General features: G+C 33.5%; 2 protein-coding genes, 1 long non-coding RNA gene and 2 pseudogenes across 4 annotated transcripts; 2 read left to right on the forward strand and 3 right to left on the reverse strand.

The window, feature by feature from the left end:
• Window positions 1-1,233: 1,233 nt before the first annotated feature.
• Window positions 1,234-4,083, reverse strand: LOC111311361 (scopoletin glucosyltransferase-like). Its single transcript, XM_022910735.2, has 2 exons — window positions 3,336-4,083; window positions 1,234-2,832 (listed from the first exon to the last, which is right to left on the reverse strand). Exon 2 carries the CDS (start codon window positions 2,794-2,796, stop codon window positions 1,234-1,236), a length of 1,563 nt encoding a protein of 520 aa, XP_022766470.2. The 5' UTR covers window positions 2,797-2,832; window positions 3,336-4,083.
• A 1,513-nt stretch (window positions 4,084-5,596) lies between these two features.
• On the reverse strand, window positions 5,597-8,491 carry LOC111312591 (uncharacterized). The gene is made up of 2 exons (XM_022912993.2): window positions 7,268-8,491; window positions 5,597-6,448 (listed from the first exon to the last, which is right to left on the reverse strand). The coding sequence occupies exons 1-2, from the start codon at window positions 8,175-8,177 to the stop codon at window positions 5,952-5,954; spliced, it is 1,407 nt and encodes a 468-aa protein (XP_022768728.2). The 5' UTR covers window positions 8,178-8,491; the 3' UTR covers window positions 5,597-5,951.
• Window positions 8,267-14,575, forward strand: LOC111310831 (uncharacterized; annotated as a pseudogene).
• Window positions 14,576-15,700: 1,125 nt separating this feature from the next.
• On the reverse strand, window positions 15,701-17,594 carry LOC149520579 (uncharacterized). Its single transcript, XR_016345980.1, has 2 exons — window positions 16,345-17,594; window positions 15,701-16,264 (listed from the first exon to the last, which is right to left on the reverse strand). It is a non-coding gene; the product is annotated as an uncharacterized LOC149520579 (long non-coding RNA).
• A 2,070-nt stretch (window positions 17,595-19,664) lies between these two features.
• On the forward strand, window positions 19,665-21,346 carry LOC111312592 (ethylene-responsive transcription factor RAP2-1 pseudogene; annotated as a pseudogene). Its single transcript, XR_016345977.1, has one exon. The product of XR_016345977.1 is annotated as an ethylene-responsive transcription factor RAP2-1 pseudogene (transcript).
• The last annotated feature ends 1,075 nt before the right edge of the window (window positions 21,347-22,421 follow it).

A 22,421-nucleotide genomic window follows, 5' to 3' on the forward strand; every position in this document is an offset into this window, starting at 1 on the left:
ATTTTCTTTCTTACTTTTCGAGGAACACCCTATCAAACCCCCTATATGCAAGTTTCCACATGGCTTATTCCATTCTAATGTCTATCCTTCTGGAACTGTGTGTCTGTCTATCCTAAACGAGGAAAGTGTAGGGTAGGGTGGAGACCAGCCATTACTGTGAAGCAAATTTTAGTCGAAATTCAGGATTTACTTGATCAACCCAATGCAAGAGATCCTGCACAAACTGAGGGACATGTCAGCTCTAAGTCTCGGCAATTAGCATACCCCTAGAAAAGCTAATTGTTTGCCGTTTACAAAAGAAAGGAAAGTTTTATTTCCCCATATTGATGCAACTGCAATGTTGGCAGAACTCAAATGAGTACTAGAAAAGAGTTCAACAGCAAGCCCAGCAATATCCACCTTCTCTCTTGTCATATGTTTGATCACCAGAAATGATTGACTATTATGTCATTTCGCTATTTGACTTCATTTATGCTTAAGGCTCTTCCAAGATATGCAATTCTAGTTTGAGTATCCAAGGTCAGTTGTTTAAGATGTTTTTGTTACCTATGATTTTCTCTACATTGTAAATTGGTGAGAGTAACAACTTCTAAGATTTACTATGAGATATGCTGATAGAATTTGAAGACTAGATGTTGTCTCTCTTTTTACCCTTTGTTAAAGAGTGATGTATGTATGATTGAAAGTAGATCCATGTTTGTAATTAACCAACGTGGGTAAGTAAATTACAATTAAAAAAAAAGTGAATACTGGTAACGCTGAGAGATGATCATGACATTACTGTGCAAGCTTGAAAATGGATACAGAACGATAGCCGGTTATCAACAGCAAGGAATCATTTTGTTTAGGGTGTTCTCTGGTAGTGGGTAATACATTGAGAGAAATCAGAGCTTGTATTAAACTGATAATTCATTATCTTAGTGCAATTTTTATCAAACAGAACATTCTACAATGCTGTGGTTTTACACTTGCTCGCTGTTGAAAGATCACATATTTCTTTATATAGCATTAATAGCTCGAAATCTTTTTCCACATTCCACATAGCAGCTGATCTTAAACCTTTGAAGGAATAATTATTATGTGGAAAAATATAAATTATTATGCGGGAAAGCACAAGTGTTTGTCAAACAAGGAAAACCTGATTGTTTATACAGTACACCGTTTTTTGTTTTGTAAAATAAAATATTCCCAATCAAACCTTCCTTGTCTTTGTAAGATGCATTGCTGGCTTAATTATTTTTCTTTTGCAAATTCTCCAAGCTTTCGTATGTTGCTCATCTTTGCTCCCTCGTCACAGTTGGCACTAACTCCGTTAGTTGTTTTATACAATTTGATATCCTCAATCAAACCTATCATGTCATTGTAAGATGAATTGCCTTCTTCAATGGCTTTCTTTGCTAGTTCTCCAAGTCGTTTTGCTCTTTTGCTCATCTCTGTTGCCTTTTCTGTATTGCCCATTACTGCATTAATCGCCTTAAGAATATCATCCTTACTCTTTACTAAGGTTGAATCCTCTGTTGCCCATGCTTTCCAAACCTCATTGCCCACTGCTACTCCCAAATTTAGCACTTGAGTCACTAGCTTTTCATTGTAGAATTGTTCTGCAAAAATCGGCCATGTGATCAAAGGTACACCTGCAGTAACCCCTTCGAGTATAGAGTTCCAACCACAATGTGTCAAATAACCTCCAATGGCAGGATACTCGAGTATCAACACCTGCGGCGCCCACCCCCTTATAATTAATCCCTGCCCGTTTTCTTTCATTTTGTGTTCAAATCCTTCTGGCAGCCATAATTCTTGCTCTTGATCTTTGCAATCATCATTCTTTGTTTTCAAGACTTTCCCAACAACCCAGATGAATGAGTAGCCTGAAGCTTCGAGCGCATGAGCAATCTCTGTTGTTTGATTTTTGCTGAACCTGGTTAGGCTTCCAAAACAGATGTAAAGAACGGACTTGGAGTTCCTGCAATCAAGCCAACTGAGGCACTGGTGTTTGGAAACAGAAGCCTTTTCCCCTCTTTCAACTTTATCATCTGTGTCTCTATTAAAAAGAGATACAGGGCCAATGTGCCAAGCTTTGATTCCCAAAACTTTCCTGCAATGATCTGCATAAGCAGGCTCTAACTCATAAAAACTGTTCATCAACAACCCAAAGCTCTTCCTCTCAGATTCCTTTAGCCTGTCAAATAACTCGGAGAAGTTATTTCTGGCTTTAACAATATCTGGCAGTTGTGATCTTGTGAGTATTATTTCATCTGGAAGGCCTGGAACAACGAATGTCTCTGTCTCGGATTTGATGTTCTTGTGAGGTTCATAACGTGAAATACTATCCGCGACACAAAGATTGAAGAATCCACTACCATTAAAGGCGATCCTTGGTATGCCAAGCTCATTGGCAACATCCAAACTCCATGGGAAGAGACAGTCAGAGACTATGCAGTCAGGGCGGAAGTCACGGACAAGCTTTTCAATTTGTGGCTGCAGCAATTCAATGGCATGGAAGAGTTTAATGGACATTTCTGGCGTTGGGACGGAGATCATATTTTCGCATCCTTCAGGTAAGCCGACTTCAGTGCTAGGTAAAGAGATAATTTCTAGTGTAATCTGACGGCCAGATTTAATATCTCGATCAATGGCGTTTTTGATGCGAAGGGCATTCATGGTTGTGATGATTATGGTGACCTTGGTGCCAATAGCAGCAAATCGCCTCGCCATATCTACCATCGGCATCATGTGGCCTGGTGCCATGTAAGGAAGAAACATTGCATGTATTTTATTTTCATCTTCTGTTCCCATTGTGGATTCTCAAATGGGGAGACACGGATTGAAAAGCTTAAAAAAAAAAAAAAGAAAAAGAAAAGCTTTTCAATCCATGGTAATCATGCGCAATTGATTTGAATTGTGCAGTCAAACTCTAATAGTTAAAGGTTAAAAAAATGGATATTTTCCTGACATTAAGGTATCATAACATCTTAAACCAAAGGACCTGGTAAAACATCCTTATCTATAGAAGCCATAATTGCGGGTTCATTGAGGTTCGAATAAACCAACATGACAGCTTAATTCTGTTGGAATTGGTGTACCAGGTTGGCGACATCAGCTCACGCTGTTCCTGCCAAAATCTTTGAAACCACCCTTTTTCCAATTAAGGCAGCTGCATGATATATACAGTTTATTCCTAGTGTTTTTTTTTTTTTTTGAACTAATACAATTCATTCCTAGTTAAGGGCAATAACATAAGCATAACTTGTTTATAAAGAGAAGGTAGGTGTATTTATCATAATACAATGCAATTAATAAACCATGTACTATTTCAAAAAAAAAATGGCATTTACCCTTTTCCTTCTCTCAACTGCCTCGTCTCTGCCAGTTACCAATTCTTAGATTTTTGTTTTTGATTCATGGTATGGAGGCTGATGTTATGGACTCTCGCTTCCAAACATGGTAGTGACGCAATACGACCCAGCCGTCGAATGAATGGAATGGTCCATAGCTGATATCGAGACAAACCGCTATAAGATCTCCGAAAGACTGGTATCTACCACCAATATTATCGTAGCATTCTTTTTTGTCCAGGTGAATCAGAATTAGAAATTCTCAACTTTTTCTGTTAACAGGAGGTTTTTTTTTTGACAGATTCCACGGGAGATCTTTTAGTTTTGAGTTGTTTAAGCTTTAATTAGATCCTTGAACCATGTTTCAGTTTCGATTGATCTCTAGGGAGGCTAATATAGTAGCTAATCAGGTTGGAAATCAAAGCTGATAAAATTTAGCTCCCTGTCGTCCTACCTAGTGCTGAGTGCTGCTGTCTTGGATTGGTAGGCGTCCCCCTCCAAGAACCAGCTCAGGACAATTTTCCGTCCTAGGCTAGTATGAATGGCCCATACACCTTTAAGGCAACGATGTTTCATTGACTCAGTTTTGCTCTTAGTGTTCAAACTTCGAAGGCCCAAACAACCAATGTTTTGGGCTCTTGGCCTTTGGGGTTGGACGAGTTGAGACTTGAGAAGAGAAATGCAGGTGGAGGAACGTTTAGGGCTTAACATATACTCAATGATTTTATTATTATCATTATTTTAACAAACAGATGGATGCTTGTAAAGCACCCAACCAGACTGGCATGGAATATTTTGAGACAGCACCCGTAAATGTCAGGATAGAGCAAATCTCAACAGGATACGATGTGGATTGTTTTTAAAATTTTATTTATTATCAATTAGTAGTAGTTTATATATATATATATATATATATATATATAAAATATAATATAAACATCAATAATTAAAAAAAAGGAAAAAAATTGCGTGAAAAGAATGATTGAAATGCTTTAATTTACGTATGAAGAATTAAAAAGAATAAAGAATATACTTCTCTTGTTCGTGCATACAGATATCGTCAGGACAATGAGCAAAAACTTGAGCTTGACCCAACAAAGAAGTACAATCGATGAAATTTTGCTTCTTTTTTTTTTTATTTTTTTTGTTTTTATTTGATGTTATCAAAAATTAAAATTTGATAATTAAAATTAAAAATATAAAAATTTATCATCAAATCACGCGAATGGCTTACAAAATTCTTTGATTTTTAACAAGTTAAAAAAGTTTCCACATGTTAAGAAATAGCACTCATAAGAACCATCATTGTTTATCTCCTAATCCTATTATTCAAGTCAACCCCACTATAAATTTCCAAACTTCAATTCATGATCGGCTAAAGCAAAATCTTAGACAAAAATTCTCCTTACAGATTTGATACAAGTTTAGAACCATATATGAAACTTTGGTCCTACATTTCAAATTCTAGAAGAGGGCACCAAAATAGCCATGAACAATTAGTCTTGCTTTCTAATTTATTTCCTTTTAAAAATTTTAATCTAGAAGTTGAATAGCGCAAGTAATCCTTTGGTTTCATTTATATTTTTCTTCGTTTAAGGCGAAAATTCAATCTTATGTTCTTAGAATATACAGCCGCCAAATCCTCATCTATTGCACTTATTTGTTTGTTGTTAAACCCCAGGGCTGCCTCAGAGTCCATTTTCAAACAATCACAATAAGTGGTATAGCTGTCATAGGTTGAATGGTGAGTTTTGACATTCTTCCAGGCAAGCAAGCAACCTTGGATGTGGATTTTTTTTTAATGTCCAGACTTCTCTGTCAAGTTGTTGATATTATAATCAATTTGATGCTTCCATGACTTGGGAGCTCCTCAACAGTTGTATTCTGAAAACATCTAATCCTGAAACTTGACCTCTTCTTTAATAAAAATTTATCTGGGCACTAGTTTTGTTAGATGAATCAATTTACAAATGTTCAGACCTTTATTTATGCATATTGAATGGTGAGTACCGTTTGGCATTTGGCATCTCATCTTTTTGTCACCTCCGTCCCAGGGTATTTCTTTGTTTTCCTTCCCACATGCTTTACTTATTTCCTTTTTCTTTTTTTTTTTTCTGTTTTTTCTTTCTTTTTGACTTTTTCTGATGGTCTTGATTTTGATAATTGAATTTTTAAACGATTGTTGAATTCAGTTTTGCTAAACCAAAACGTGCATGAAACTCTCATGTTAGGAGTTTGAGGGTCCAATATAGGCAAAAGGATCCAAAAATGAACAAATGTTATAGATTCTATACAATGTAAATTACATATAGTTGAGAAGGCAAAACTTTACATGGCAAAAGCCAATAGGTCAGGTGAACATTGTAAAAGCTTAAAGAGAATTAAAGTATTTCAGCTCTCAATTCCTCATAGAACCTGTTTCTGTCTCTGTATTTTGAAGATGAACAAGCTGCTAAATATTGCAGAGGTTCAACTGTTCAAGTAAAACCTATCAACCTCCTATAGTGCGTCCATGTACAGCAAATCTATGCCACTTACACAACAAACACTTCATTCAACGCCAAAACCGAGACAACTTGGAGACACTCGTTGCAAAAAAAATTGTCAGTCTTGTAGCTACAAAACTGAGTTGGGGGATCTTCCATTATTATCCAAGACGATTTCGAATAAATCAGCCTCAGACTCCTCATCAAATTCTGTTGTTGGACAATTAGTCCCATTGTTGTGGCTGCTTTTCGTTGTGCATCTGTTAAGCCATTGGGAATCAATTCTTCCCATTGAAAAAAGCTCTCTGCTGTCTTCATATCCGAGAGCAGCAGCAGGGGAATTTACAAGAGGGCCAATGAAGCATGGGTTTGGTGTCCGCTGTCCATTTGCTGGCGCATATGCAAAGGCACTTTGTCCAAAATTAACAAGAACCAAAACATCATCGTTTGCTGCGAGAGTTGGATAAAGAGGAGTTCCAAATTCCTCAGACTTGCAATTTATTACATGCACCAGCTCCGAGTCTAACGTGAAAAACACTTTCTTTTGCATAGGATCGAACCCACAACCTATCACCTTCTCTGTTTTCCCCCAGTCTTGTTTCTCTGATTCAAACACAAGTTTAATTCCTGGAATAGAATAAAGCAAGAGTTAAAATTGCATAAAGAAGTGACTTAGAACTAAGAAAGTTGAACTGCTTAACCCAGATTTTACTGGTACAGATAATACAGCAATTAATTAGAAGCAACTAATACATCTTTTTTGTCAATAGCTTCATATATACCAATTCCAGATACAGTGAAGAGTGGCAGTGGGCCTTTTTTTCATTTACTTCAAGGTCAGGCTAATTTTCGGGATCTCTTCAGTTGAGAGATATATTAATAGGCGGGTTGATGTATTGATAATATATAAAAATGTTATATGCTGTCAATTAATTTTATGATGAATAAAATTAAAAATAAATTATTTTTGGTAATTTAATAAATTTATTAATATTTATTTTAAAGATCTAATTACTTTTAATTTAACTCATTAATATAATATCATCTGAGATTGATTCACTTTTTAATTGGTAAACACAGGACTAACTTCTGAACTACTATTTCATCTATAAGTGGAGTGTGTTTAATCTCCTTTAACTTTTAAAACATAAGCAACTCATTTTCCAAGACAGTAATTACTCCTTCCATCTCAAATGGTTAATCTGTCCTTGATTTTCACTATGTTAAAAAAAAAGTATGACTTTAGTACATATAATATTAAAATTTTAATTTTAAATATTTTTTATGTTTCATAATTTTTAATATCATACAGTATAAAAATCATACAAGAATAATTTTGAAATATAAAAATAAGAGATTAAATTTTATAAAAATTTAGGACACAAAAAGTACTAACTAAATAGAGATTTGATAGAAAAAAAAAATGTATCCATGAAAATTAGTTACCATCTAGAAAGACAGAGCCATCCGAATTGAAGCCGATGGATCCTGGATAGCTACCAGGAAGCTTCAAAGGAAGAGAGCCTCCTGCAGTTAGTCCCACTGATAAGATTACCGCTTCACCTTTTCCATCATCTTTAGTGGCAAGCTTTAATTCCTCAATCTTGTTAATATCATGATTGCTTATAACATGGACTAAAGATTCTGAATTTGCTTTTGGATTTAAATTTTCTTGGATGAGTTTTGTCCTATCACCATCCTTCAGCTTGCCACTTGAGTCATGATCATCTCCGCGGCAATACAAAATCGTGATCTCGAAATAGGCCTCTTGAGGGAAAGCAGAATTCCCCAACGGAGGCCCTGGCAAAGGCAAAGCTGTTCTAATAACAGATGCTGCTGCCATAGATTGATGGCCTATATTACCCTTCTTTGACCCACAATTTAGCCTAATCTTTTGCATGAAATCTGCTGATCCCTGACATACTTCCCAGTTTACCTCTATATCATTTCCTCTTCCACAATCACCAGCTGCACATAAACCCAACAGGCTTGATCTTGTAGATGGAGATGACATGTACCCTGTGAAGCCAAATCTAGACCATCCATTTTCAACAGCGTCTGTGATGAGAGATGGATGATCAGCCCAATTAAACAAAGGCTTTGCAGAAACCCCACGTCGAAAAACATGGTAATTTCCTCTTCTCTTGTTATCGAAATCAAGCTGGTGATGATGTAGACTCCCCTGGTGAAGACTAGCAATCCCGTCTAGAAAATTTTCAGTCCTAGCGGCCCTGTTCTCATCAACAATATCTTTATGGCTTTTATGAAAACACCACCTACGTATAAACACAACCAAAAGGATCAAAAGAATTCCGATGGTTACCGCAGCCACCGCTGCATGTATCCATTCAAGCATCTCTCTTTTCTCAGCCTATATAGCTTATTCTCTACGGCTTCTGGATTTTTATTTTCAGTACAAATTAAGCTTCTCTTCTTTTCCTGGAAATGTATTTTGTGAAGAAAAGGGTTATAAATATGAAGGAAGAGGAAGAAAACTATAAGGAGAAAGAGCCGGCAAAGCAAGCGTGGACTAAGACTGGTTCAAGAAAGGCAGGAGAAATGGTGCAAGCAAACAGTAAAGCAGTAAAGGAGAGGATATGGGGGCATTAACATTTTCTTTATTTATGGTCCATTCTTTAATAAGTGTGAACCGAGAATCCTTCTTCACTAAAAAACTCATTTATTAATTCATTTCAGTTTTTTTCAAAGGAGAGAGAGGGGATTCTTATTCCTTGTTTGTAAATTGTAAAATTGTGAGCCCTTCTAGAAAACCAGAGGTTCAAACTCTCATTGGAGGGCCCTTTCATTGTTTTTTACTGTATATATGTTATCCGAAATCTGGATTAGGAGACAATTAAGCCTTTGAGACTCGATCAAAGGGGAAGAAAAGTTCGAGAAAAGTGGCAAAGAAAAAAGGACACATGATTTTTATTGTAGTACGTGTTGAAAGTTTTTTGTCGACTGATGGTTAATCCCCACGGAAAATCTACTGTGATGGGATTCTATGCAAAAAAGCAATCATTTCATGTAAATTAGGGTATTAAGATTGTTTGAACATTGAAAATTCATAAAAATGTGCTTTATTCAGATGAAATGCAATGTATTTAAATAAGGGTATCTGAAATAAATAGTTTATTGACTTTCCTCATTCTGGTTGTGAAGAAAAATACATGACATTTCCACATTGAAATTTTGTCTCTTTAGGCATGAACTCTAGCCTTGGAAAAATGAAAAGGCTACCTATTCCAGGATACAATTGGGGGAGGGGGGGGGGGGGGACACTGCTTGTGTTGTGTTGGCCAAGCCTAATCCCATGGTGGGGACTTCATATTTTTGTATAGGACTTCTGTTCGAGGCCAAATTTTTTAAGCACGGTAGCGATTTGTTTTAGGCATCTTGAGTGTCACCCTTGTATCCTATATCTATTTAATTATTGCTATATTAATTAGAAATATTGGCAATAAATTCTTATCTTATGGGATTGTGATTTGTATGCTTTCCCTATCATTTTCCCAGCCAAAGTATGTTTAATCTGCAAAGTAGTGGGAGGCCTCCATTTGACTTTTTTAAAAGGAAAGAAAAAAAAAATCTATGTTGACCTTTTGTAGTTATCCTATTTTAATTTAAGAAAACAAAATTATAATTTCATTTAATGTTATCAATTTTGGGGTAACCATTAAACAAGCACTTACCACTTTGAGAGTGGATGACAATATTACAACCACCCAAGGTATAAGTGAATTAATAATCATGATGTTAATTCAATTAATTCTTTTTTTTTTTTTTGTTACAAAAGAAGGTTAATGCCCTTACAAGGAAAAGGGAAAATGACGGGATAAAATTAACGCATTGCATAACTTTCAACTGACCTCTTAACTATTAAACTAAAAAGAGAATGTCAATTAATCCATACAATAATAAAATAATATGCAATAGCTTTGAATACAAATATAAATATTTATAATTCATTCCCTTATTCCGTAACCTCCCTTTAAAAAAACATAAGCGAATTAAAATCAATAATAACTCAACTACAGAAGCTCCACTAAAATTTTTGGTTCCTTAATTCTTCATCATTCATCCCCTGTATCAGAATAAAAACATAAAAGCATTCATCAATTCAATAATCATCCTGTTTGGTAATAGTTGACAAAAAGTCTAGGTCATAATTCCAAAGATAATTGCCATAATTCTAGGGAGAAGGGGGAGAATCATTAAAGAGAAATCATAAAGATTTAGAGAAACACTTCGTTTTCTAAAATGCAGAACAAGAAAGAGGGCACCATGTCTTATTTAGACAAAGATAAGATGCTGGTCCTATTTTGGGGCAATGCTTGAAGCTTAAGGATTGGCTGAATTTGCCCTTCATTTTCAACTCTTTAGTTTCTCATAAATGTTCACAAGTCGAACAATGTTGGGTTGATTGGTGGTCGGTTTGGGAGATCACATCAGAATTACTGTAGCTGAAAATGAACTTACACCATTCAGAAATTATGAATATATCTAGAAAATACAGGTCTTTCAACCGACAGGCAACATGAACAATCACCACAGATTTTAATCCCAACAAAATTCAATATCTACCAACAAGCTTAGACCTTATTCTGCATTTTTCGTTTCTTGTTTTAAACAAAAAAACGTAGTGCCTTGGGTTTTTGTGTGTAACTGATGTAAATTTTAAAATGAAGAAGAAGATTACTTATCTGAAAACAGCATTGAAAAAAGTAATAATGAGAAGCTAAAAGCTAGAAATAGACCATTGATGAAGTCAATTATCAAACAGTCTTCCCTTTCTCTCCCCCCATAGCCTTGTCAATGACAAAGAGAATTTTATTTTTATTAAAGTTGAAAAGAAAAAGTGAAAGAAAGGTCTAAAAGAATGTAAAGCGAGCATGGCGATTATCAACAGCAAATAGAACTTTTTTCTTTGGCACGATCGCGATTCACCGGGCAAAACCATTTAAGAGCTTCTTTTCTATCTTATTTGTCTATGTTGTTGCAGACAGTCACGTGCTCTAGGAATGAGTAGCAGTTGCTTGGGGGATAAACCTGGGACCTGGGAAAACAAAAGTGACATGTCCGAGCCTGCGCCAAAATTTGCACCAGCACAAAATCCAACATTCCTTTGGCAAGAATTTCGATGAGCACATGGTCATCGTGTTAGTTAACAAACTTCGATTTAATCGTATAAGTGAAAGTAAAATTAAATAATTAATTAATTATTTATAGATAAAAATTTTTTATTAATTATAAAATATTATAAATGTATAATCATATCAGTTACATTAATAATTATAGATACTCTTATTTTTTTTATTTTATAGATTATTTTTAATCTAAATAAACACATAATTATGTGCACTCATATATAATATCTATACGAATCTTTTCGATTTTTTATAGTTTACTCTAACATACATACTTAGATGTTAATCTCCTCTAATTTTATGAGGTGTTTATCCCATAAAATTATATAATTGTTTAATATATTTTTTTATAACTAATTCTATTGAGACTTCACCTATTTATAAGCATATAAATTTATCTATTAAAAATTTTTTTTCTCTTAGAATTCTTTTTCTATAAGTATTTTTGTTCATTAAACAATATTTAGTCAATCTCAAATAAATCTCTTATGAGATTTTAGTCACTATTTTCAATAATCTCCATATTGACTTAAATTTCATCAAATTATCTATTTTCAAACTAGATATGTTTGACTTTACTTACAATTAAAGTTTCACAATCATCTTTTTTTGTATACTTTCATGCTTCATATAAACTGATTCTTAATCTTCAAAATATGAATTTGAGCTTACCTCTTCAATCAAGCTCTTCTAGGCTTGCCTACCACTAGTTAGGCAAAAAGCTTAAATTTAATCATATTAGCATAAACAAAATAAATAATCTATCAATTACACAAAAAATAATAATTTAACGTGGTTCGATCGAAAAAACCTATGACAACGGATGAGAAAAAAGATCAATTAGTTGTAGAAATTACAAACATACAATCATATTAACTATATCAATACTTATAGGTACTCTTAATCTCTTTTAGTCCTATGAATTATTTTCAACTCAAACAAATATATAATTATGTGCACTTATGTACCATATTTATATGAAACTTCTTAATCTCTTATAGTCTACTCCAATATACAGATACATATTTATGTAAATCCTCTCAGTTTCTTATAGTTCATTCTAACATTCACACTTATAAAAATGTTAAACTTATCTAATTCTACGTGGTGTCTATCTAAAACTCTACAACTCTTTTTTTTTTTTTTCATAACTAAACTCTATCAAGACTTTATCTATTTATAACATACAAATTTACTTATCAATAATCTCTTTTCTTTTTTGAATTTTTTTTATGTAAGTCAAACTTGCTTAGTAATAATTCATTTTTTTTTAGAATCTACTTACCTATCAAATAATATATAATCAATTTTAAACAAATTTTTTATAAGATTTGAGTCATTATTCTTCATATATCAAATGCTTAAATTTTTCTTTAATATTGTTAAATTAAATGCTCGAAAATTTTCTTCTATACTGTTAATATGGCGTTCCAAATTGTTCAAAAGTTGGAAAAGAGACGAAGCTTTAAAGGAAAACAATGATCCATTATATCCTTACGGGAGCATTTCAACAGTTCCTAAAAATAGGAATTTTATTAACAGACAACGTTTGTCAACGGTTAAGATTCATTCAGTCTTGATAATGAGTTTCGATTTTAACGACTATGATCTCTTGTCACTCTCTTGAATAATTTTCTTAAAGAATTGAACAAGCTATCTTTCTACTTTCATATTATCATTAACATCATGGGTTCGGATGAGGTTTATCAGCTGAGATCGAAGATGGACCGAATATCTCCTTCATTACACACATAGGCCCACATTTCCATCCTTGGGAAAACCAAGCAATAGGCCCATATACTATCATCTTTGGATCTGAAATTGCTTTAAAATCCCAACTTAATAGGTCCAAAAAATGGCCCATAGCTCAGCGGCTGTTGATATTTACTATTTAGACCTTCGGCATTGGTTATCCGAATTTCTTCAGCAAACCATCACTCCCCCACTTCAGTCGAACAAAAAAAAAAAAAAAAAAAAAACAGAGAAGAGGAAACGGAGCAATTCCTACAAACGAGGCAACGAATCCTCTCTGCAGTTTCTTAAAATCCCTTCACCTAAACCCGACCCCTCTCCACAGCAAACCAGACCTTTCCTTTACGCTCCCTAACAGAAAAAGTGGATGTTTTGTGGAACCTCACAACAAACCACTGCGCGGACCGCCGTCGAAGCGGCGTTGGCCTTAAAAAAAGTGGCCCAAAATTCGGGGAAGTCATTGACATGTCAGCATATGCTAATAGTCACCGTATTTATCCATTTACCTCAGTGTGTTCTACAAGAACGCCGGGAGTGTATAAACCTCGACATCCTCGAACTCAAAGGAATCGTAACTCCATCCCACCCTTACTTTAGTGGAGTTTGAGGTCGGAAATGGAAGACAAATTTGGATTTGAAAAAACATTTCAAGCAGTTACACGAAAGGGAATGATAAATGAAGTTAAACAGAATGAAATCGTTGAAAGATAAGAAACGATAGTGGTTTAAGGAAAGGCATATTAAGTGGGAATCGTAAGTATAACGAACCGGTAAGGAGTTTGGTTATGCCGAAGATTGTGTATGGTTTGCGGGGTGAGCTAAGGACAGCTGGGGTTTATGTTAAGACAGTAGAGGATAAACCACATGCGACGGATTGGGCAATGAAAAGACAAATGCAGCATTCTATGAGTAGAGGGATTGATTGGTTGTTTTTGGTTTCGGATGATAATGATTTTGTGGAGATGCTGAGGAGGGCAAAGGATGCGAATTTGGGGACTATGATTGTAGGAGAGACATGCTGGTTTGTGGTGTCTTGGATTGAGGTGGAAAAGGGGGAGGTTACGGAGAAAGATTTGGTGCCTAAGAGGAGGAGTGAGGATTATGGGTTGTATTCGGTTTCGGAATTTGATGGTGGGATTGTGGGGTATTGGATGGGGTGGTGAATGAGCTTGGCGGGGAGGAGTAGGTTTGGCGGTGTGAAAATTTCATTGTTTTCTGAAGGGAAGGAGGAAGATGAGGATGAGTGGGAGATTGAGAGAGTTTGCAATGAAGCTTATCTATTGGAGGATAGTGAGGATGAGGTAATTTTTTGAGGAATATGGTTATTATTGATGAGGAAAGTTTGGTTAGTTATGGAAGTCGGAAATTGGAAATTATACAGGGAAGAATGGGGAAAGAGATTGTAATTTTTATGCTTAGTGACTTTGCTGCCTGTTTAGTAACATTTTAAAATCCTAATGGTGGCATTTGCTCAATGTGGTTCTCCTTTGTATTCAGATTTGCAAGTGGTATATATCTGCCTAATATTGTCATTGTATTATTTTCTTTTGATGGTGTGGAGTTTACTAGTGATACCTTGAAAATTGAAATGGTATATAGTATTAACAAGAGGGAAACTGCAGCGTAGCAATGCATTTAGAATTATTTTCTGTTTGATCACCAATTTAGTATGTCTCTTATCTATGTCCGTACAGAAGCTACTTTTGTGTATGTGTACTGAAATTGATCAAGGGACAGTGGTGGAACATGGTTGCTTACTTATTTTTATTGTAATTGTTTGGATTCGTATATGGAAAACTTCTAATTATCTAATGACCTTGTACCAACAAAGCATTCTTTAGGTTAATTAGATGAAATTTCTGTTACCCTAATGCAGTTGTATAATTGCTGGTTTTATGTCTGGCCTTCTTTGGCCAATGGAAATGCTTGTGTGGTAACCTTAATGTTGAAATAGAAAATTTAAAAAGTCTTGAAGTTATAGCCTGAAGTTTGTTTGGATGTTTAAATATGAATAACCAATACAGCTATTAGTAGGTATAAGAAATGAAAAAGAGAGGTTTTGAGAATAAGAGGTTGTTGATTCTTGATTGATTTATCTCTTAATTGTTCTTGGAGGGGCATGAGTGCTTGTCACTATTGTCATGTGCAGAAAGAGCTGTCGACTACAATTCTGGCAGTGTGCATTAAGATGCAATAGAGAAGCAGGAAGGGGAACTGGAGTGTTAAATAAATAGAAAGGTTTTATGGTAAATTTGTGCTGAAATTCGTCTTATGAGAAGCAGCGAATGAGGGAAAATGGCAATTAATGGGATGAAAATTTTGTACTGTTTAATTACGAAGATAGAAGAACAAAGGAAACAGGAAGACTTACTAGTTAGAAATTTTATTTTTTTTTTGGGGGAGGGGGGATTTGAACTCGCTCTTTAAGCAAGGAATACAAGCGCGATAGTAAAAAATCTTTAATTGTTTTCGAATTGTGCTTTGATTTTCATTGTCAAAAATTTTTAGTTGTTTTGTAATTGCGCTTTGATATTCATTGTCATAACCTGCGTTGTCTCAGCTCAATATCATGGAATTTCAGTGATATCTGGTGGCCTTTACAGGCCGTTGTCCTAATTGATCCTGGAAAAGTAGATTGCTCTAAATTCCTTTTGATGCACTAATTCCAGGAGTTCATGCCCCTGACCGGCAAAAGTCCTTTTCAGGCTTAGTGGATCATGAACATTCACCCATCCGATTGATGGTATTAAGGTCAGGTCCAATGATTCAGAGAAGTTCCTACAATCATGGGTGACGTAGGACGAGAGGTAAGGGGGGGGGGGGGGGGGTGACGACAACTTGATGGTTATTTTATCGAAGCAAGAAATTAGGTCTAGACTCTATTATTGTATCAATTGAGATCATAAGGATGATAAATTTTGAGAGGATTAAGGCCTGTAATAAGATTAGTATGCGGTTAAGATTGGTTGAAACAACTGGGGATTGGAAAACTTTTTAGGTGCTTCGTTCCCTTCGATACTTAAAATCAAACAGAACATAAAATAAACCTAGCAACTTTTTATTTAAAGCAGCACAAGTTAAGAACGTTTAATTCTAATATTCTTGATATATAATCTTGATTTGACGGCTTTGTTGTGGGCATCAATACGAGCTTTGAAGGATTAACATGCTTAATGGTTGGTCTAGTGCCCAATCATAGAGTGTAATATCATAGCAAAGTGGGACATTATCATGGAATCTCCCCAGCCTCCTTTACCATGAAGCTATAGGATTAGGCCTCAGACTTCTACTGATCAACTACCAATAGAAGAACCTGGCTGTCAAGATTTGTCTTCTAGCATGATTCTTCAGGCAGTCAGGCTGAATTATTCTGAGATTGATCTCTGGTTCTGTTTCAAGATCAAGGTTGTCCTCTCTGAATATAGTTCTTATTCTTGTAAACTCCATGATGGAAGTCAGTCTTTAGACAGATTTGCCCGAAGAGCTGTCTTTTTGTAGGACCAACACAGCTGCCAAAGGTTGCTGCTCTGCTCTGCTTTGCTCTCTATATCAGAACCAAAAAGTAGAAGCTGTTAGGGTGGTTTTTAATATAATAGAATTTAAGGATAAGATTGGGATCAATACCTAAAGATTGATTGTGGTTATCCTACTACTAGATTAAAGAATAAAAGGTCATCTGTCATGTTGAATATATTATTATTATTATTATTATTATTATTATTATTATTATTTCTTTTTTAATTTTCAAGTGACAGGTCGATGTCGTTTGTGTGGTATGATTAGGAAAATTTTTTCATTTTTTGGTATGAGCTATTGACAAAGCCTATGAGGCTATGCCTTTTATTCATGGCTTACAGGGTGTTAAGATTAACAGAAGAGAATATCGAAAGAAGAGGAATAGGAGATGATTAAATTCAATTTTGAAATAGTATGTTTACATTGGTTTAACAAAATCATCAAGGTTCAATTTTTAGTAATCCCAAAAAAAAAAAAAAAATCATTGATTTTTTTTCACTCCACAATTTATTGTTTTGATAGATTTTTAGAACAAAATCAACTGCTACTAGTATTAAACATTCTATAATTATATGAATGATAAGATAATTTTTTAGAGTTAAAATAATTTGAAAGCAATAAGAAAGGTTGATACACAAACAACTAGCCAATTTTCAACAAATCACTTGTTCTTTTTATAAGATAATGATGCACAAATACAAATGCTACATTGATGAGATTTGTTTGGACTGCTATTATATATTAAATTTGGCAACAAAAAAAAAAGAAAAAGAAAAAGAAAAAGAATTCTCCATATTAGTATTGCATTGCAACATCCAAAGAAAGGTATTTAAATTGTTGGCCGACTAAATATATAAAACATTCTCCTTTCGGTGAAAGACTAAAAGTGGCTACGTATTTTCTTTTTAATTAAAAAATATGTTTTATATGGAAGCTTAATCTGTAATCCTATCTTTGGTAATAAAATCTATTAAAAAGGATGAAGGTAGCAGCAGCACTCTTTGATTATGTGAGATTCAACGGCGAAAAGGGTAGTAGAAGCCAATTAGAAGAAGCTAACGGTGCCGACCTTTAGCAGAAAATTTTGAGTTTGGTCCCAATCTAGCTGATTCCATTCTTTGTTTCTTATAGTTTAATTCGTTTTTGTTATTGTAATTCAAGACGGTGCGAATTTGCAGCCCAATGTATGTTATCATATACTTCATTTCAAGCTAATTAAAAAGCGATTTTATCATAATTATCAGAATCGAATCGAGTAATAAATCATTCAAGATGTTAGATCATTAGATTATTGATTAAATTATTGGATCAATCGGATCAATTGTTAAATTAATAAAAATATTTAAAAATATAAATATTTGTAAAATTTAATCTATTATATGATATATAATAAAATTTTATATTTAAAAAATTAAAATATATAATACAATATAATAAGTGTGAAAAAAATTTATATTTAAAAAGTATATAATAAATTTAAAATTCAGACTTCAAACTCAATCTCTGAAAATACTAATAAAATAATTTAACTATATTAATTTAAAAAACCAAATAAAGTAAATACCCTAAAAAACTTAAAAACAAAAGGATAACATTTAAAAAAAAAAAAAAAAGAGAAAGCTTATGTAAATATAAATTAAAAAAAATAAAATTTTTTTTCAAAATGATGATATTTGATATAAAACCAATCAAGCTCCAAAATAATGAATAAAGTTTTAATTTAATCAAGCAAATCTATATTCTTTAATTTGATATTAGAGTGTCATCTAAAAATAGAAATGAAGAAAGGATACTAAGTAAAAATTCTTTCGCATCGACCATACATTTGAAGTAATAATCAATAATAGAAATGACTGGGTAAGTAGGCCTTTTAATACAAAGTAAAACTCAAGGAACCATCGAAGAAACTCTACAACATGAAAATCATGCATTAAGCACTGAGAATTAATGCGGAAATGACACCAATCTTCAAGGGAAAAAAAAAGTCTAAATTTATAATCAGATGATGATGATTGAAGTTGGACCAAAAAAAAAAAAAAAGTCAGTTTCAATAAGTTTGAACCATACAGGAGATATTATAGTTACTTAATGCCACAAATAATAATTAATCAATTTGGTGTTTCAATCTTCAACTGCTTGGGAAGGTATTGATCTTCATTGCGTGGACGGAAAGTCACTCTCAATCCCCATCCACCCATCCACCACCCACTTCCCTCATCTTTCTCTTCTCTTCTCCAACTTAGATTTGTTATCATTTTCTCTTTCTTTCTTTCTTTCTCTTCTCAACTCGGATCCCACTTGCCTAACTAGCTACAAAGCTCGACCCGTTATTATCCTCATGACCAACAATGTAACAGCCAGTTATTTCAGTTAGACAAAAAGCAGCTTTCTTTCACTCTCTCTCTCTCTCTCTCTTTTTTTTTTAATTTTCCTTTATAAATGATATTAATTAACAACCTTATAGCTTATATATAGAGTTTAATGAACTAGTGCTAAATTATTTTGGGTGTTCAATATATAGTTTTTTTTTTTTTTATGACCATTGAATCCACACTCTAAATATTTATTAATGTTTCCTTAAAATATATTCGGACATAGATAAAAATTTTTTTATGAAATTCATGAAATTTTTATTAAAAATAATTAAATAAAATTTTAAATTGATAAATTAATAGAGTTTAATAAAAAATTATTAAAATATTAAAATATTAAAAACTTTATTTATGATTTAAATTTGATTAATATTTATTTGATAATAAAAATTTTATTAAACTTTTAAACAAAAATATCCATCTAAAATATCAAAATTTATTAAAGATTTTTCAAAATTTTCACATAAATTTATAATAAATTAATTTGATTTTTTAAAATTTAATTATTATTTAATCAATTTTATTAAAAAAAGACAAAAAAAAAAATGAAATTACCTAGAAATAAACTTGGAAGTTACTTTGCGTGCTGGGAGCATAACCACGTCGGCGGGTCACATGCTTACAAGCCGCTACGTGAGTTTTTTGGTTTAGTGAAATTACCAAACACCCTTTCATACTCATTACTCACCAACAGAAAAAGATCGTGCTTGTCTATATTGCATTACTACTACTTTATATAGTTATTGGGTAAATTTTCCGTACACTTTTTATAATTTACAATTTTCTTATTTATATTTTTTATAAAATTTTTTATTTATAATATTCACTTCGGTTAGCAGAAAGAATACCAACATTAAAAAAAATAAGTGAAAATAATTTATGATTTTATTAAAATTTGCTTAATTTTTAGTCTTTTTATCATTTTTAACAACGAAAATGAATTATAAAATTATATAAAATAAATTAAAAAATAAAAATAAAAAATCGCAAATTATAAGGGTGTATACAAAGTTTTACCTATATATTTTTTAGGGTCCGTAGAAAGAGAGATGGAGCTGATGGATTATGTCGGCCAAGTTTGGATTTATCTTTAAGGAAGATCAACGTGGCGGCCGTGCCCAGACGACAGACTAGCAGCCAAGTGGGAAACTAAATGCTTCTTGCCACTTCATATATACCAGAACTATACATCCTTTTTCTATTTATATAATAGAGAGAATAGCTTTTGAAGGAAAGGGTATTCTTTGATTAAACATAGCTAGAATCTTTTCTTTTTCTTCTTCTTCTTGTTTTTGTTATGGCTTACAAGTTATAGTCTCAAGAAACAAGGGGACAAAATTGTCACAAAAGGGTTTATAAGTTTAGTTCCTTTAGGATACTTATTAATTTGGGTTTTAGGATTTCTTTTTTGTATGATGGAAGGTGATTGTTGTTCAACTTCAAGTTCAACAAGCGGGGAGAAGCGAAAGGTGAAAAGGCAACAGCAAAAAGAGAAACCATTCCGAGGGATAAGGATGAGGAAGTGGGGGAAGTGGGTTGCTGAAATCAGAGAACCAAACAAGAGGTCTAGGATTTGGCTCGGTTCTTACACCACCCCTATAGCTGCTGCTCGTGCCTATGACACCGCTGTTTTCTACTTGCGTGGACCTTCCGCCAGGCTCAACTTCCCTGACCTCATATTACAAGAAGACGACCTTAGGGACATCTCAGCCGCTTCCATACGCAAGAAAGCAACCGAGGTTGGGGCCAAAGTCGACGCTTTACAAACCTCGGTTCATCAGGCTTCTTCATCAGAATCATCAAACCCTGGTCGAGTTTTCTCGAAGCCTGATTTAAACAAGTACCCTGAAAGTTCTGATGAAGATTGAAACGATATAAAAGTGATGATGATCTTAAACCCCCCCCCCCCAAAAAAAAAATCGAAAATCAACAACTGTTCATAGGTACCACCCCTTTTTTTCTTATGTCTTTTGATTCTCTCATCGAATAGCAAGTGCCCCAAGAGTAGAATCAATAAAAAATGGATTGATTCTGTTTGATAAGGTCATGTTTTTAGTTGGGAATACAAGTTTAGTTTATGGCTTGTAACATGGATAGTGATGAAACCGAGAGTTTAGCTGAGTTAGTGATTACTCTAATTTCTTCATCAGCTTTGCCCTTTGTTTTGGTTATTTTATACTATATATTTCCTTATATATATGTATATCTGTATATTTTATAAGAATTATGATGAAAAAAGATTTGGAAATTGGAGAGATGTGAGATCAGAGAGGATAGATATGGAAAAGAAAAACAATGGCGATGGCCTCCCAGCTTCTTGTGTCTCCATATTTTAGTTGCTCAAACCAAACCAAGTCGATAAGGAGATAAGGGTTGAGACATCTTTGGGTTTGAGAAAACCAAGTACGTGTACTTACGACTTTGCTTGTGGACACCACAAAAACACAGCCAAATTAAAGAGAAACCTCACAAAGAGAGAGAGAGTGGTGCTTAGGATCAGCAGAGAGGGAGGATGTCACCGTCACGAATGGTGGTGGCTTACGAAAGGGTCTGTTTGGTGGAAGTTGATAGGTGATGAAAGGTGAGCGGTGAGTGGGTTTTTCTTTTTCTTTTTCTTTCTTTTTTCTTTTTTATATAATATTAGTCTTTCCTCTTTACATGTGAATGATTTAAGATGTATTATTACTAATAAAAATATTACTGAAAAACATATTATATATTTAATTTCTTAAGTTCAACGAGAAGCACTTAGAGTTTATTTGATTTAATTTTTAATGATGATAATTTAATTCTAAAAGTCACTTAATGAAAAATTTTCAATAAAAAAATATTGAGTATTTTTTTTTTTTAAATAAAATATTGAGAATCTTTAAATAACTAAAAGTTACTTAAAATTTTTATTTAATTACAATAATATTTTTTTCTTTGAATCATTTATTATTTTCTTTTAATTTTTATTGATATAAAATCCTTATAAAATCATCTTTTCTTTTTATAAAAAATTTAGTACTTAACATTTAATTTTAAAAAAATATAAAATTATTTTATTATAAATTTATTTTTTAAGTTTTTCATAAGTAAAAAAATTAACCTATTTTTTTTTTTTGGATGTTGCTTAAAATTGTGATGGACGGCTGATTTCCATCTGTTCTTATTTGTGAAAATCTGCCGCTGTTGTTTGTCCAACTGTCATCCAATCAGAATCTTGACTTTTGAATGAAAAGGAAACCCCAAACCAAACAAAAGAAAAATGGGGCAGACTTTAATAAGGTCATCCCTACCTTAACATTTAAAAGATGTAAAGGCCGAAAAAAGAAAAAAAAAACCTGCCCGATTGTATGGCCTGCCCACTTTGTTTAGTCTCTAGCATACTTCTCTTTTACTTTTTCATTATTGTTTTGGCTCCAGAAAATGGGCCAATGGCCACTTTACATATTTCGGTACTCCAGGGGGAAGAAAAAGGTTATTCTATGAGCCATGATTATTTCTATTCTCTTGAAATAATATTGCTGTAGGAATTGCTCTTAAACTAAAGGCAGGAAAGATACACATGTGACGCCACCATAACCAGGTTGTCATCCTGGTACAAACCAACTTCAAATGCTACCCTTCACCCACCAATATCCAGAAGAAGTGGAGAACCCTTTTTAAAATTATTCACCAATGAACTCAAGGCAGATAGTGCATCCCCACCAACAAATGTTCACATCATAAGAAGAACAATTCTTCACCTGTATGATATGATGCTATACAGAAAATGCTTTGTAATTCATATGAAGACTGTAGCTTCAACAGTATTTGCAATAGATATCA

The sequence above is a fragment of the Durio zibethinus genome, chromosome 1, assembly GCF_047325235.1.
Source record: "Durio zibethinus cultivar Kanyao isolate XHJ-2024 chromosome 1, ASM4732523v1, whole genome shotgun sequence".
NCBI lineage: Eukaryota > Viridiplantae > Streptophyta > Magnoliopsida > Malvales > Malvaceae > Durio > Durio zibethinus.

Excerpts from the sequence above, each read along its gene's own strand:
- LOC111311361 (XM_022910735.2), bottom strand. The coding sequence starts at position 2,796 with ATGGGAACAGAAGATGAAAATAAAATACATGCAATGTTTCTTCCTTAC.
- LOC111312591 (XM_022912993.2), bottom strand. The coding sequence starts at position 8,177 with ATGCTTGAATGGATACATGCAGCGGTGGCTGCGGTAACCATCGGAATT. Across the intron at positions 6,449-7,267 it reads TGGCTCTGTCTTTCTAGATG|GAATTAAACTTGTGTTTGAA; the intron begins GTAACTAATTTT and ends ATTCTATTCCAG.